Source organism: Phaeodactylum tricornutum, chromosome 27 (genome assembly GCF_000150955.2).
Source record: "Phaeodactylum tricornutum CCAP 1055/1 chromosome 27, whole genome shotgun sequence".
In the NCBI taxonomy this organism is placed as follows: Eukaryota; Bacillariophyta; class Bacillariophyceae; order Surirellales; family Neidiaceae; genus Phaeodactylum; species Phaeodactylum tricornutum.
The window spans coordinates 2,720-19,119 of record NC_011695.1 but is presented as its reverse complement, the minus strand read 5'-3'; the positions used below and the strand labels follow the sequence as shown (position 1 = coordinate 19,119).

General features: G+C 46.2%; 4 protein-coding genes across 4 annotated transcripts; 3 read left to right on the top strand and 1 right to left on the bottom strand.

Annotated features, from left to right (window-relative positions):
• Positions 1–2,732: 2,732 nt before the first annotated feature.
• Positions 2,733–6,040, top strand: PHATRDRAFT_40968 (predicted protein; the record flags this gene model as incomplete). Its single annotated transcript, XM_002184993.1, has 3 exons — positions 2,733–3,965; positions 4,065–5,983; positions 6,013–6,040. The coding sequence occupies 3 exons, from the start codon at positions 2,733–2,735 to the stop codon at positions 6,038–6,040; spliced, it is 3,180 nt and encodes a 1,059-aa protein (XP_002185029.1).
• A 3,478-nt stretch (positions 6,041–9,518) lies between these two features.
• PHATRDRAFT_40967 (predicted protein) lies at positions 9,519–11,004 on the top strand (the record flags this gene model as incomplete). Its single annotated transcript, XM_002184992.1, has 3 exons — positions 9,519–9,536; positions 9,558–10,239; positions 10,328–11,004. 3 exons carry the CDS (start codon positions 9,519–9,521, stop codon positions 11,002–11,004), a joined length of 1,377 nt encoding a protein of 458 aa, XP_002185028.1.
• A 261-nt stretch (positions 11,005–11,265) lies between these two features.
• On the bottom strand, positions 11,266–12,153 carry CSN7 (COP9 SigNalosome subunit 7; the record flags this gene model as incomplete). The annotated part of the gene is made up of 1 exon (XM_002184918.1): positions 11,266–12,153. One exon carries the CDS (start codon positions 12,151–12,153, stop codon positions 11,266–11,268), a length of 888 nt encoding a protein of 295 aa, XP_002184954.1.
• A 493-nt stretch (positions 12,154–12,646) lies between these two features.
• Positions 12,647–14,786, top strand: PHATRDRAFT_50096 (predicted protein; the record flags this gene model as incomplete). Its single annotated transcript, XM_002184991.1, has 3 exons — positions 12,647–13,908; positions 13,980–14,394; positions 14,475–14,786. The coding sequence occupies exons 1-3, from the start codon at positions 12,713–12,715 to the stop codon at positions 14,784–14,786; spliced, it is 1,923 nt and encodes a 640-aa protein (XP_002185027.1). The 5' UTR covers positions 12,647–12,712.
• Between the last annotated feature and the right edge of the window lie 1,614 nt (positions 14,787–16,400).

Below are 16,400 nucleotides of genomic sequence, written 5' to 3'. Positions count from 1 at the left end.
CCTTGTTGAAAACACCCTTGTTTCCACCACGACCACCACGACCTTTATTACCACGTCCTGACCCTTTACCTTGCCCTTGACCACGACCAGATCGACCTGACGAAATATTTCGAAGCTGAGCCTGATTCTGCTCTTCAATAAATTCACTCAGAAAATTCACTGTCGCTTCAAAATCATTTTTCAAAGATGGGTTAGCACAAACAGTGGCAACTGCAGAATTTAGAAACGGTGCCTGAATACGTTTCAAAAACTTTCGAACTTTGGCTGCCTCCGTCAAAGGTTCTCCAAACTCTTCCATATCTGTGTGTGCTTGTTGATGAATCTCTGCAAAACGCTCAAAAGTAAAACCACGACGCTCTCCGTTATAAAACTTCGATTCAAGGTCCCCTTCAGCTCGTGTCATGATCTTTGACTGATTTGTTGGTCCCAAATAATGCGAACGCAAAGCAAACCACGCCGCACGACCGTTTCGAGCTCTCGAATACGACGACACCCAACTCCAAGCCGGACCTCCATGAGTACAACTACGAATAATGGTCCACACCTGAGCATTGTCTGCCGCATAAGACTCTTCATCATGAGGACTGCGAGCAATCATTTCTTCGAACGCATCCTGATAATTATTGTCTGGACCCTCTGGAACTTCTTCCTCTTCACGAATAACGTAAGCGAGTGGGACTCCTGTTGTTCCTCGAATTTGCAGCAAATACTCCGCAATATTCTCGAACGCATCACGAATCTTCTTTAAATCTTCAATCTGAGTAGGAGCCGTGAGGTCTTTTGCCAACTCTTTATCTTCCTTTTCGCGCTTCTTAATCTCAATCATCGAGTAAATACGCGCCGGATTAAACTGAACTGGATAAGGCCAAGAAGTGCGCTTGAGGTGACAAACATAGTACGCCAACAAGACAAGACGCTCCTCCGCAGTGGGTGAAATCGCAACACCATTGCGAGGAATCACAGCCGGTGCTCCTGGTTCTTCCGCGTTAGGATTCGGGAGTGTACCCCCGGGACGACGAATATTCTTACACATATCCTTGATAAAATCATCCGTCGCAATCTCGAAAACATCCATAGACGTAATCGAATCAGTAATGGCATCATGCTGTTCAACATCAACAATACCAATTGCTTGTAAAGTATTTCGAACTTGAGCTAAAGCGGCTGCCATGGTCAACTTTCTTCTTTCTTCCTGTATCACAAACTCATAAAATTCTGTTAGTTGGTTTCGAACATTCAGTGTTCTCACGCCACGTGAACACGAGAATTATTGATCATTGATGTCATCAAATGTGAATTTCACATATAGACTTGAATAAATGATATCGATAACGAGTACCGTTTCATAACCATACAATAAGTACACAACGAACTCTAGCGAACACAAAACAGCTGTCGCTCTCATCCGTTCGAGATATTTAACCAATATCTAACAGAGTGGAGGTGTCACGATATACACCAAGGTGACATGTCTCTAGGACAATCGTCATCTAAGGGTGATGTCGGAAGTGTGAATGAGGATGGAGACAATGGTGGAATCGTGGTATTCATGTCGGCCCTATTATACAACCCGTTGTATTCACGTCATCATCGAGGTCGTCCTGTATTGGAAGTCGCGGGAGCTGGATACAAGAATGGAGATTAGGAGACAGTCCCACAAATCATAAGGCAAGGTACAGACAGGATTGGGTACTCGCTGAGTGATTCTGTGTGGGATTTATATTTAGAAGAGATATTACTCTATGTGAGAGTAAGGTTATCTGGCACATGGTAAGAGGTCTTTCACTTGGGTGAACAGACTGGTTCTCATGGACTAGATGTAGAATAATCTTTCTCTCATTGTTTTAGAAAGTCATTGATCCAAATATTGCATTAGCATAGGTCCTCGTATCCGCTGTCTAACCCGTGGGGAGCGTCGTAAGCGAGTTGAGTTTTACAGTCCCTAGGCTCGCTTAGGTGTATCGCAGGTCGTTCGTAATAACGCCCAACCTTCGTTTACCAGACTTTGTCGACACTGCGTTTCCTGTCTTTCGTACGTACATTGGTTGTACTACGTAACAGATTAACAGTCTTGACAGCACGTCAAACCACTGCTGCTCATCCGCACAGTCGTTACTGGTAAACATCCCTTAAGTCTACTTAAGGTCGTTCTCAAATTTCCACGAGCTCCGTGAATTTTGAGAACTAAATCGCTTACATCCATTCGTGTTGTATAAGTGCCAGAGGTATCACTTAAGGTGATATTTATCGGCTTGTGTGACACATTGTTTGAAAGCCGCTTCCCTACTCCCTCACGCTAACTGGTACCGAGGACCCACTAGTACTGCTTCAGGGTCTTGTCGGTAAGTTACTCGTGGCCTCCCTACTTCCTCGGAGTCGCCGGTGCCGAACCCCCCTTGGAGTCTTCAGGGCTTGTCGGCAGGGCCGCTTCGTGACTACGGGTTGCTCTAGTCAGGTGAGGTAGAAATACCAATAGGCCTGAAGACCTCAGCCCTGATTCCGGTTGGGACGGACTTACTGCCCGGCTTAAAGCAGTGCGGGGGGGCTAATCAAACCCTCGTCAGTCCCCGAGGACACTACCTACGGAGGTAGAAGTGAGTGTACCAGTGCTAGCTTTGTTCACTGGTGTAGGGTCATACTAACGAAGTCCGCTATAGTATACAGCGAAGGACCCGAACACATAAGTAGTAATTTTCAAGAACCTCTATAACATTTTGGCTTCTCAGGCCACCATGGTTCCTGCCACCCGGCAAATGACAAGTGTAGCCGTCTATGCCCATTTTCTGGACAATGTACTCCTTCTTCCCCAAGGACATCCTATTCGTCTTGCCTTTGATCAACAAGGATATGAATCGGCTGACAATCTCTTGTGCATCTTTGAGAACGAACTCGACTCTCTTGAGTACACTCCTCCTGCCATTCCTGACGGTCCCGAAAATCCGTCGTGCATCCCTCTAATCATGGCACATCGACAGATCATACGTCACTTCCTACGTTGGCAAGCATCCTTAAAAGACCAAAAGGGGGCTCCTTTGAAGAACTCCGAGCTCGTTGCACTCAACAACGAGGACTTTGTCCTGTACCGTCGGTCAGCACTTGGTCAGGTTTCGACGGCCACTGCACCTGCCACTGTTCCCCCGACTGTTCAGAGTCCCACAGGAAAGACACGTTCGGCTGTCGAGGATTTCAAGCGTGGGATAAAACGTGATAAAACTCACTATCCTGTGCTCAAAGATGACCGATACTGGGACAACTTCTATTGTTCGTTTGTTGTTACTGCCGTAACACATAACGTTGACAAGGTTCTAGACCCGAACTACATTCCTACCGATCCTTTGGAAAAGTCCCTCTTTGAAGAACAGAACAAGTTTGTATATTCTGCTCTAGAGCATACTCTTCAGACGGACATGGGAAAGAACATTGTCCGTGAGCACAGTTTTGATTTCAATGCCCAAGAAGTTTTCCGTAAAATTGTGAAACATTATACGGAGTCAGCCAGCGCAAAGATCAGTTCGTCTACTACTCTGGGGTATCTCACAACTGCAAAATACGGATCGTCATGGACAGGTACAGCAGAAGGATTTATTCTCCACTGGAAGAATCACTTGCGTATTTACAATGACACTGTACCTACTGGTGAGCAACTTCCTCAGCAATTGTGCCTTAGTCTTTTGGAGAATGCTGTTCATGATGTACCTGAACTCCGACAGGTTAAAATCACAGCAACACTCGACTTAGCCAAAGGTGGTAGTCCCATTAGCTACGATAGTTACCTCAGTCTCCTCCTTGCATCGGCATCGCTCTACGACAACGGTAATAATCTATCTAATTCTCGCAGTGGCAAGAACAAGCGCAATATCTATACTACTGAACTAGCCTATCATCCGACGGATTTTGAAAGCGAACCAGATGTAGACTATGATATAGATGTGTCACCGACTGCCATATACGAAGCCAATGCCCACGTCCGTAACAACAGTACCCGTAACCGTCCCCTGGCAACTAATCGCGAATGACCTTACATTCCTCGTGAAATGTGGAATTTGCTCTCTGATGATTCCAAGGCCATCCTCCAAGGTTTGGCTGCACCCGGCAAGCAGGCACCATTAAATGGTAGCCCGCCTCATCAAACGCTGCAGGCCAATACACACGAGACCATTGGCACGGAACATACCGCAACGGACACCTTCCATGATTGCGCACCTGAAACTGAATTACTCGCACATCTTACTGAGCGTGTCAGTCGCATGAGCAGCGGTGATATTCGTAAGGTACTCGCCGCATCACGTGACGTATCAGAAAAGCCCAAATCACTGCAATCTAACGTACTGCAATACCAAGTCTCTTGTCATACTACCAACGAGACTTCTGCATCCCTTGTTGACCGTGGCGCTAACGGAGGGCTTGCCGGTGGTGATGTCATTGTCCTGCTCAAAACAGGACGTTCGGCAAACATCACAGGTATCAACGATCATACCTTGCCAAACTTGGACATCGTCACTGCCGCTGGATGTGTTGAATCCCAAAATGGGCCCATCATTCTCATTATGAACCAGTATGCTCATCTGGGGAAGGGTAAAACCATTCATTCAAGTGCGCAGTTGGAACACTATCGTAATCATGTCGAAGACCGTTCACGCACGGTAGGGGGTAATCAGCGCATTGTCACTTTAGATGACTATATCATTCCCCTCCATATTCGACAGGGACTTCCATACATGGACATGCGACGCCCCACTGATGCTGAACTAGCGTCCCTCCCGCATGTTGTCCTAACCTCAGACGTCGATTGGGACCCCTCTGTACTCGACAATGAAATTGACCTTGCGACTTCATGGTACGATGGCATCCATGACTTGCCCCAGCCCCCATACGTTGAACCACGTTTTGATCATACAGGCCAATACCTTCACCGTCACATTTCTCTATGCGACTACCGTGATGACGCCATTGCACGTATCATGCAGTGTCAACAGCATCACGTCACACGTAATGTGCACGATTATGAAGCCCTTCGTCCTTGCTTTGGCTGGGTCTCTGCCGACACCGTTCGGAAAACCATCATGGCCACCACGCAGCATGCCCGTGAAGTCTATCACGCACCGTTACGTAAACATTTTAAGTCTCGTTTCCCAGCCTTAAATGTACACCGTCGTAACGAACCGGTCGCTACTGATACCATATGGTCCGACACTCCCGCCGTAGACAATGGTGCAAAATTTGCACAACTCTTCGTTGGCAGACGGTCTCTTGTCACTGATGCCTACCCCATGAAAACTGATAAAGAGTTTGTCAACACCCTTGAAGATCACATCCGTTTCCGTGGTGCAATGGACAAACTAATCAGTGATCGCGCTCAAGTTGAGATCAGTAAAAAGGTCACTGATATTACACGCGCATATAATATCGATCAGTGGCAGAGTGAGCCTAACCATCAGCACCAAAACTTCGCCGAACGTCGTATCGCCACCATCGAAGCCAATACGAACAACATTCTCAATCTTACTGGTGCTCCTGATAACACCTGGCTTCTTTGCGTGACATATGTTTGCTATGTCTTCAACCATTTGGCGCATGAATCTCTCGATCATCGCACCCCCCTCGAAGTGCTTACTGGTTCTACACCTGATATCAGTGTTCTCCTTCAGTTTCATTTTTGGGAACCGGTCTATTATAGAATTGAAGATGCGACATTCCCCTCTGGTGGTACCGAGCAACAAGGACATTTTGTCGGCATCGCAGACTCCGTCGGTGACGCTCTCACTTATAAGATCCTCAACGACCGCACCAACCGCATTCTATATCGATCTAGTGTTCGTTCTGTGGCCATTTCCGGGCAAACCAACCTACGCCTTGCGTCACAGGATGGGGAGAATGGTCCTAAGCCCATCAACTTTATCAAGTCGCGTAGAACCGAAAATCAAAATTCCTATGCCATTAAGGAGTTGCCTGGTTTTACACCTGATGATCTTATCGGTCGCACGTTTCTCACCGACACTCGTGATGATGGAGAGCGTTTTCGGGCACGAATCACCCGTAAAATACTTGACCCAGACAAGCCTTCGGATGTGACTTTTCTTGTCGAAATTAATGATGGTGAACACGATGAGATTCTGACATACAACGAGATTCTAGATAAAATTGAGACAGATCTAGAAAAGGAACTTCACGATACGGACCGACAGTGGAGTTTCAAGGACATCGTCGCGCACGAAGGCCCACTTCTACCACGCGACAAGAACTACAAGGGATCTAGATTCAATGTTCTAGTCAACTGGGAGACTGGGGAGTCTACCTACGAACCACTCGACGTTATTGGTGCTGATGATCCAGTTACTTGTGCTATCTATGCTAAGAGCCAAGGACTACTAGATACACCTGGGTGGAAGCAATTCAAGCGCTTTGCAGCTAGGGACAAGCAGGTCCAGCGACTTGTAAGCCAAGCACTTCAGCACTCTAGCCAGACTACTTCAGCCCTCAAGTTTGGATACCAACTCCCACGCAATCATAAGGATGCCATTGCTATCGACATGTCTAACGGTAATAGTAAATGGCAAGACGCAGAAAGCACTGAGAGAGCCCAGCTTCACGAATATGATACTTTCGTTGACTACGGTAAGGCCAACATCGTCGGCAACCACGTTACGAATGCACCTAAAGGGTACAAGAAGATCCGTGTTCACACTGTGTACGACGTCAAACACGATGGTAGACACAAGGCCAGGATGGTTGCTGGGGGACACCTAACTCCCATTCCAATCGAAAGTGTGTACTCTGGTGTGGTCTCGTTGCGCAGTCTACGCATTGTGGTTTTTCTTGCCGAGCTCAACGGACTCAAGCTATGGGGAGCTGATATAGGTAATGCATACCTAGAGGCCAATACCAAAGAAAAGGTATTTATTGTTGCTGGTCCAGAATTTGCAGAACTTGAAGGACACGTGTTGGTTATCAACAAGGCCCTATATGGACTACGAAGTAGTGGGCTACGTTGGCACGAACGTTTTGCAGATACTCTTCGCGGTCTAGGCTTCACTGCCAGTAAGGCAGATTCTGACGTCTGGATGAGGGAAAAGTCCAACGTCTATGAGTATATTGCGGTCTACGTTGACGATATTGCTGTGGCAGCCCATGATCCTGGGGCAATCATACACTTGCTTAAGGAGAAATACAAGTACAAGCTAAAGGGTGTCGGCCCTTTGGAATATCATCTTGGTTGTACGTTTGAAAGAGACAAGGATGGTACCCTTTCCTATCATCCAAAGAAATATATATCACGAATGATGGAACAGTATGAGAGAATGTTCCAAGAACAGCCTAAGCAGTACGTGTCACCCTTGGAGAAAGGTGATCACCCTGAGCTAGATTCAACGCCGGAACTTGGTGACGCTGGTATCAAGCAGTATCAATCCCTCATTGGTAGTTTACAATGGTTGATTACACTTGGGCGTTTTGACATAGCCACAGCGGTTATGAGTATGTCTAGATTCAGGGTAGCACCTCGGCAAGGACACCTTGATCGGCTCAAGCGAATGTACGGGTACGTAAAGAAGATGAAGAGTGGTGCAATCAGGGTTCGAACTGACGAGCCAGACTACTCAGGGCTCCCAGATAATCCCCGCGATTGGGCTACTTCTGTGTATGGAAACGTTAAGGAACTGCTTCCCCATGACGCCCCAACGGCTCTGGGAAAACATGTCAGGCTAACCAGCTATGTCGACGCGAACCTATATCACGACATGGTAACAGGACGTTCCGTCACAGGCGTGTTGCACCTTATCAATCAGACACCTTTTGAGTGGTACTCCAAACGGCAAGCTACAGTTGAAACTGCTACATATGGATATGAATTTGTCGCTGCACGGATCGCGGTCAAACAGATCTTGGACATTCGTACCACCCTACGTTTCCTTGGTGTTCCTATTATAGGCAAGTCAATTCTTTTCGGAGACAACCAATCGGTCATCATCAGCTCCACCGAACCACAATCACCGATCAACAAGCGACACAATGCCCTATCTTACCACAGGGTGCGCGAAGCTATTGCTGCTGGGATCGTAGACTTCCAGAAGGTCGTGAGTGCCGAGAATGTTGCAGATATACTCAGCAAACATTGGGGTTTTCAGCAGGCATGGCCGGTCCTCAAGCCCATGTTGTTTTGGCAAGGTGACCCATCAAAATGTGAGGTAAAGGCTTCCAACTCATCCAAGCAGGCCGATGGGGAGTGTCACGATATACACCAAGGTGACATGTCTCTAGGACAATCGTCATCTAAGGGTGATGTCGGAAGTGTGAATGAGGATGGAGACAATGGTGGAATCGTGGTATTCATGTCGGCCCTATTATACGACCCGTTGTATTCACGTCATCATCGAGGTCGTCCTGTATTGGAAGTCGCGGGAGCTGGATACAAGAATGGAGATTAGGAGACAGTCCCACGAATCATAAGGCAAGGTACAGACAGGATTGGGTACTCGCTGAGTGATTCTGTGTGGGATTTATATTTAGAAGAGATATTACTCTATGTGAGAGTAAGGTTATCTGGCACATGGTAAGAGGTCTTTCACTTGGGTGAACAGACTGGTTCTCATGGACTAGATGTAGAATAATCTTTCTCTCATTGTTTTAGAAAGTCATTGATCCAAATATTGCATTAGCATAGGTCCTCGTATCCGCTGTCTAACCCGTGGGGAGCGTCGTAAGCGAGTTGAGTTTTACAGTCCCTAGGCTCGCTTAGGTGTATCGCAGGTCGTTCGTAATAACGCCCAACCTTCGTTTACCAGACTTTGTCGACACTGCGTTTCCTGTCTTTCGTACGTACATTGGTTGTACTACGTAACAGGAGGATCCGCGACTACCTTGCGGTATAATTCCGATAATAATTGTTGCATAAGTAACTGCTTCGTATAAGCATACTACTTATCATCCACACATGAATGACGCTCAAAACCCGAGCATTTAGCAAACTTTGTGCAATGCACCTTCTTCGATAGATGAAGAGATTCATGGATGCGTCCAACCATGGAGATTTTGCCTCGTTTCAGACCGTTAGACGGATACGAAACCCAGTAACCGATCAACACGTCTATCACGTGGACCACTACGAGAAACTGGCAGTATATTCCAGGCCTCTGCAGGCATCGGCGACTTAACAACGACATGAAAAGCCAGGTATTTTGCCCTACCTCCCCAGGCACAATCGAAATCAGCGATCACTTCAAACACTCGAAAACACTACGAAAACACTACCTTTGATCCCGTTACCTCAGCGTAGAACTACTGGGTCTGATAAACTAGAAAACTGCAACGATAACGGGCTAGAATCGTCTAAGGAACCGAAAGGATCCCACATACTTTCGTAGACGATCAAAGGCGTAAAAACACAAGATTATAGACTTATCTGATAGACTTAGGGATATGAACCCCTCATGTACCGCTTGACGTAGGGGTTTTCTACCCCCTCCCACGTCATCATTGGACATTCTCCTCGTGCTACCATCACTGGGGGCTTCTCCAAAATAATGAAATGTAATGATGATGTAAGTAATATCCATTGCAAGCTCGACAAAGCACCTTCTACCATGCTTGACTGTGAATCCGATTTGACACATCATTACGATCATCCATGCCTATCATCGTGGGAAGCACAAACGACAACTTCTCGCGGAATCGTCCTCTTGCGGATTGACTCATTAAAAAACGATGCACCAGGATTCGCAGCTGCATTAGTCCCTATGCTACAACATGGGGTCACAGACTTGCTCCGTCTTCGGGCGTCAAAACCAAGACAAATGACCTTAGACCAAGCACCTGTCACACTCTTTTTGAAAACAATCCTTTGGATTCATCTTAATTGTACGACGATAGACCCGACACTGGGCAAGGAAATTGCAAGACACGGATCGCACGTTCAGCTCGTCAAGCTCATTCGGCAGGATCCGTCTGTGCTGGTCCTGGACGAAGCCGAGCAAGATTCCATAATGGAGCTGCAAGAGGTTTCTTGCCGGATTGCGGCACTGGGCGTTTTCCCCGAACCTTGGAATCCTTTCACGATTGAGGACTTGCGGCACCGTCTACCGCTTGTCTTCCACGCCAAGCCAATCCTTAGCGACTTCATTGGTGTAAAAGCAGGGGAAAGTGTCCATGTCAGCGTGACAAACGAGTCAAGGGAGTTGGCACCACAGACGGTCTTGATTCACCAGATCACAGATCGGCAATCGGCACAAGAAGACGTCGGATTTGGTACGTAACGTGGAACGTTCTCGATTGAGCCTTTTCTATTGGCATTGGTACAAACGCCACTCAATAGCTTACTGATTTATTGTTATAGTGACGTGGCCGTCAGCCGTCACATTGTCAAGGTGGCTAGTAGCAAATCCAGACATTTTACGGGGGAAATCAATATTGGAGATTGGCGCTGGCTGTGGTTTGACCGGCTTGGTTGCTGCACGAATCGTCGTACACGAGGGACTAAAGCAGGTCGAGGATCCTGTTCAGAGTTCCGCATTGCGTGAACAGTTATTGCCCCAAGGTGTACTCACTCTGACCGATTTCAACACTCGCGTTCTTGCCAACCTTGAGCGGAACGTAGAGCTCAATGGTGTGTCGTCTGTGTGCAAAGTCCATGGACTGGACTTTTACCAACAATCAGGTCAATCCCACTCCTGGACTGATACGAGGGGAAACGAACAATCGCAGGTAGATATTATTCTTGCAGCGGATGTTATATGTCAGCCAAGCGACGCTATTGCTACCGCCAATACAATTCACGACGCTCTTTGTCCTCATGGACAGGCATTTGTTGTATGCGCTGACGCCACTCATCGTTTCGGAGTCGATTCATTTCAATCGGAATGTACGCGTGTTGGTTTGACCGTTTCCATTGTGAAGATCATCATGAGCAATTCTGATCCAGATCATACAGCAGCGAATGACTATCAAGCAACAGCAGGGTATGTGGAGGGTATGAAAATGACCATGTTCCATGTGAGGAAGAGTCTGCAATGATTTCGTTCGGACCTTTCCTCAGACAATTCGGATCCCTTCACTATTCTGAGTAGACTACTGGATGTAATGAAAGCTACCATGACTTGCAGTCGCTGGCGAAATGAAATTGTCCATGCTCGTCCGCGACTCAGTACGAGGCAACACAGAATATGACAAGATTGCTGCTAGAGTAGAGTGAAGGAACGAATGCGGTATTAATGGCCAATATCAAAATTGTCTCGAGATCTAAAGAGCAACCAATGGCCTACGGTCTTCAACAAACTACCATTCAAAACTTCCAAATTCACTCGTTTCTGCCGCGTTTCCCTGCAATGACCCCCGACCTCGTTTTTGTCGTCGACCAGCGCCATCAGGACGAGAAATCTCCATTGGGTCTCCTTTCGTCCCAATAGATCCATCGCCATACCTTCTGACATCCGACAAGTCCCAACCTCTTTCAGCTGTGTTTCGTTCGACTGCGTGATGTTGAAGAGGAGATTGGAGCAGCGAATTCCAATTGTTGTGTACACTTAATTGACTAGCAGCTGCGGCTTGAATTTGAGTCGAAACCACTTGTGAATGAGCGAGTACATCCTTCCAGGTACGAAGCCTCTCTATCATAGCATCTACGCTCGTCAGAGTTACATCCCGTGGAGACACTGCTGGCCCATTTTCATTCAAAAAGAGGCTCGCGCTTCGCTGGCAAAGCTCTCCAGCCAACACCCTCGCGTTAATACAGGAAACCAAGACATCCTCAACCGCGGTATTGTCCGCGAGTTGAAGATTTTGTCGCAAAGATAAGTATGAAACAGCCGACTGTCTATTGCAGCAAGCGTCTTCAACCACCGACATTGCAGTCAACTGTCGAAGTTTGAATACTTGAGCCTCAGTGAGGTTCACATACCGCTCACGATGCTTCTCGTAATCGTCGTACGTTCCATTGGAAAACAGATGCAGAGTTTGAAGCATCTTCTCCCCTTCGATGGATTCGCTAAGAGATTTTCCGACAATAAGTATTATCTGATCAAAGCCACAAAATATCTCCTTGTCGGATATCGCCCTCATGACAAGAGATCGAATTGTCGAAATGTTAGAACCTCTGGATGCTTCAGCTGCTTGCAACAACGGCTGAAGCGGCACCTCGGTATCCAATAGCATTGAGCTTTCCATGGTATGAAAAGAGAAAGGTATGCAATGCTTACCGAACCCTTCTCTGAAGATGTTCTGACTGCTGATAGAAACTCCTAGACTACCAGGCTGAGGTGTGTGGGGAGAGCCGAAGATGTATGTTTTCTGCTCCGGTCGTTCGGACGTAGTCAGCTGCCAACCTGAATAATAACTACGAGGTCACTTTTCATTGCAAAACTTCTCGTTTTCTCGATTACAAAGTTGCCGACTGTGATTGACAGTGAAGTCCAAAAAATTAATATGCCATTTCCTAAAGATGGAGGATAATGAGCTCCAATGAAAAGTAGTTATGACGTGTCGCTATGATTCGATATCCCAGTTCCACAAACCTTAGCGTCTGCGAGGCTGCTTCGGAACGCACTTCGTTGGCAGAGAACTACATTTCACTGAGCGCAAATATCACTACAGAGTGCTCCCGAACTCTCTAACTCTAAAGTCTCACTGTCAATTAGACTTTCTTGACTGTGAGTAGAGTGAACACTGAACATCCGTAATCGTCAAGCCCACCCCTCAATCTTCAAGAGTAGTGTTTGGGCAAACCATGCCTACCTGTACTGAAGATCCTTCGAAAGAGCCCGAGCCGATAAAGCTGTCTGCATTGTCAAACGTGTCTGCAGGCCGCCAGGTTCCGCTCGTCGAGCTGTCCCTCCAAAATGTTACGTACGCCCCCCTCACCACCAAAGCGTCTAGTAATGGTAAAACGTCCGGTAGGAAGCGGACCACCGTCCTCCAAAACATTACTACAACTATTTCTCCGTACAAACTTACGGCTTGGATGGGACCGTCGGGATCCGGGAAAACGAGTCTCATTTCGATCGCCGCTGATCTGACTAAATCCGGCGATCTCGTAGAAGGAAGCATCATAACAGTGAACGGAGAAGAAGGAAAAATACCCAAGCGGATTGTTGGTGTCGTATGGCAGGATGACCTTCTACTGACAAATCTAACAGTGGAGGAGAATATTTATTACTCTGCGCGACTAAAGACACCTGAATCTTGTTCTGACGAACAAGTGAGTGCCGTCGTATTGGAGACCATGATAGAGCTCGGTTTGACGGACATCCGAAATAGCGTAGTGGGAAGTCCACTAGGCGTAGTGCGTGGCGTTAGTGGAGGTGAACGCAAACGTGTTTCCGTAGCGTCAGAACTTGTGGTAAGGCCATCCTTGTTATTGTTGGACGAACCCACATCCGGATTGGATGCAACAACGGCCCAAGCATTGATAGGAACCCTCAAGGTTCTGTCCAATATGGGCCACTCAATTGCAGTCGTGATTCATCAACCCAGAACTACTATTTACAACATGTTCGACCACTTGTTGTTGCTTAGCCAAGGGTCAACCGTTTTCAACGGCAATCCTTCGAAAGCACGAGAATACTTGGAATCTTGCCCCATTGTTGGTGAATTACCACCAGAGACAGGCTTGGCCGATTGGATAATGGACGTGATAAAAGAGGACGAGCAACGGCGAGAAGCTGCAATGCTTGCGAGTCACTGGGCAGAATATATAAACAAGGAGAGCGTTCATAGTATGATCTCGGACAGCCTTCGTAAGACCCTGAGTCGCAGTATGAGCAGTCTGCACGAGCTTCATGCCGTTCCAAAGTTCAACAACAGCTTCCGCACACAGCTTAAGCTCTTGACATCTCGCACCATGAAACAGCAACGCGGCGAACGATTGACAATGACTGCTGTGATTTTACAACTTCTGTATTTGTTCTTTTCAGCTGTATTGTGGTATGTGGCTGGTATGGGAGTTGGATTGCTATCACGGCAAATGAACGTCTCATTCTCTGTGAAATTTTCAGGTGGCGCTTGCCTAATAATACAGCACGGACGTTTGAGCGCAACTCCTTACTATTCTTCATGATTATTGCGCAAGCAAATGGAATTGTTATTTCAGCAGTGACAGTCTTCCAGCGAGAACGAGCTCTGCTGAAACGAGAACGCGCGAAGAAAATGTATGGCGTGTCAAGCTATTTTTTGGGAAAGACAGCTTCCGATATGACCAACAATGTTTTGCTTCCTGTTCTTTATGGACTTGTGGTATATTGGACCGCCGGATTTCGACCTACGTTTGAGGCATATCTCAAATTCTTTGTTGCTTTCTATTTGACCTTGTCAACTGCTCAAAGTATGGGGTTATGGATGAGCATAGCAATTCCCAATATGCAAGTTGCGCTTGTTTTGGCACCTCCAATTACGCTCTTTTTCATGATAATGGTAATTACTGCATCTGTCAGCGCATGTCCCCCGCACTATATTGAAGTTTTATCTAACTGGGATCTGCTCTTACTTTTTAGGGCGGTTTCTATATCCCACTGCAAAACATGAACCGTGGAATAGCATGGGCTAGCTGGATATCTTTTGCACGGTATGGCTATAGTGCCTTGATCATTAATGAATACGCGGGTCGAGACATCCCATGCTTGGATGATGGTGAAGCTTCTATTGCAATTGGTACAGGGGTGTGTCCGCTACCTGGTGAAGAAGTCATAGCGAGTTTAGGAATCACTGGTGTTGCTGAAAGCTATTGGTTCAACATTGGTATGACCGTTGGTTTGCAGGTGATGTTCCGCGTTGCTGCATATATTTTTCTCAGGCGCGCAGAATAGTAATTGTGTCCAGGCCGTTTTAAGAGAAAGTTTTGGAGGAAAATTGCTATGTTGGCGTGAAGGACATGAAAAAAATGCGATTTTGGCCAAATCTGAATTTTTTAAGTACTTAGCACAAAACGTCTTCTATGTAAAATTAGCAATTTGCAAATAATCCAATGCTTGGCGAATGCTCTGAATATGATACAGCTGAGGTATTGTGCTGGCATGGAAGAGCTGCTTCCAACCCATAACCTACTGCATTCCAGCCATGCCTTTTTCTTGTCGTGGTGGTGGTCCAAGCACAGCCCCAAAGACTAAGGCAGATTCCTGTACCCGTTCACAGAAGAAATTGTTCCTAAGGGGAGGGAGAACCCAGAGTAGTACTTTCATACAATGATGTGTATAATCTATCCAAAAACTACGCCTAAGTAATTACTGAGTTCACTATCCTAAGGGGAGGGGAGAAACCAAAAACAAAGCATAAGTAAACCCACTGAGTTCACAGTGCGACACAAATCGACACATAAATAATCCCTAAGGGGAGGGAGAACCCAGAGTAGTTATAATTTATCCCAAACTACGCCTAAGCAATTACTCTGAGTTCACTATCGTAAGGGGAGGGAGAACCCAGAGTAGTACTTTCATACAATGATGTATATAATCTATCCAAAAACTCCGCCTAAGTAAATACTCTGAGTTCACTATCCGACATGTAAGTATTTACTCTGAGTTCACTATCCGATATGTAAGTAATTACTCCGAGTTCACTATCCGATTTTGTAAGTAATTACTCTGGGTTCACTGTCCTACAACATAAGTAAACCCATTTGGTTAACCCGGAGAACGATAGTTCTTTTCTAATGCAATAAAATCTTTTTCAAATCCTTACTAATCTAAAGTGACGCTGTGAAAATAGAAAACTGCAACAATAACGGGCTAAAACGCGTCTGTGGGACCAAAGGATTGTAGATACGATAAAAAGACGTAAAACAAAGACTTATACGCATAAACCCAAGATAAAGGGATAATGAACCCCGATATGCTTGTCGTAGGATTTTTCTAGTCCCCTCACATTGAGACCATGAACATAAACTTGGCGAAATGTGTCCCCTCAAAACCACAATGGGAAAAATAGGGAACCAAATAAAAATAAAACTTCGACACTGCATGCAATGACAAATATAATGCAAATGCAACTTGTCCCAACATTGAACCTGTTGAGAACAGGAAAGTCGGCAAACCCTTCTTGTGATTTGAATCACCATAAAATACTTCGTATGATAGCTTGTCTCACTGGACCTGTTTGAACCTTCGTAAGTATATCCGCTAGATTTGATTCTGATGGTTCATATGCAACCTTGATCACTTTCATGGCAACATTCTCTTGTACGAAATGATACGCTATCGCGTTACTTTTCTTCTTCAACACTGATTCTGGTGCCATAGTATTGTACACAACCGACATATTGTCACAAAGAACTTTAGCCGGACCATCAATAGGAATACCCATCATACGTAACTTGTATCGTAAACCTTGTATCATCTCAGTAGCAATCTTCAATGCAATAAACTCACTACCAAAAGTAGACGTTTCAACTGAATTCTGACGCTTCGAGAACCACATAATCGGAG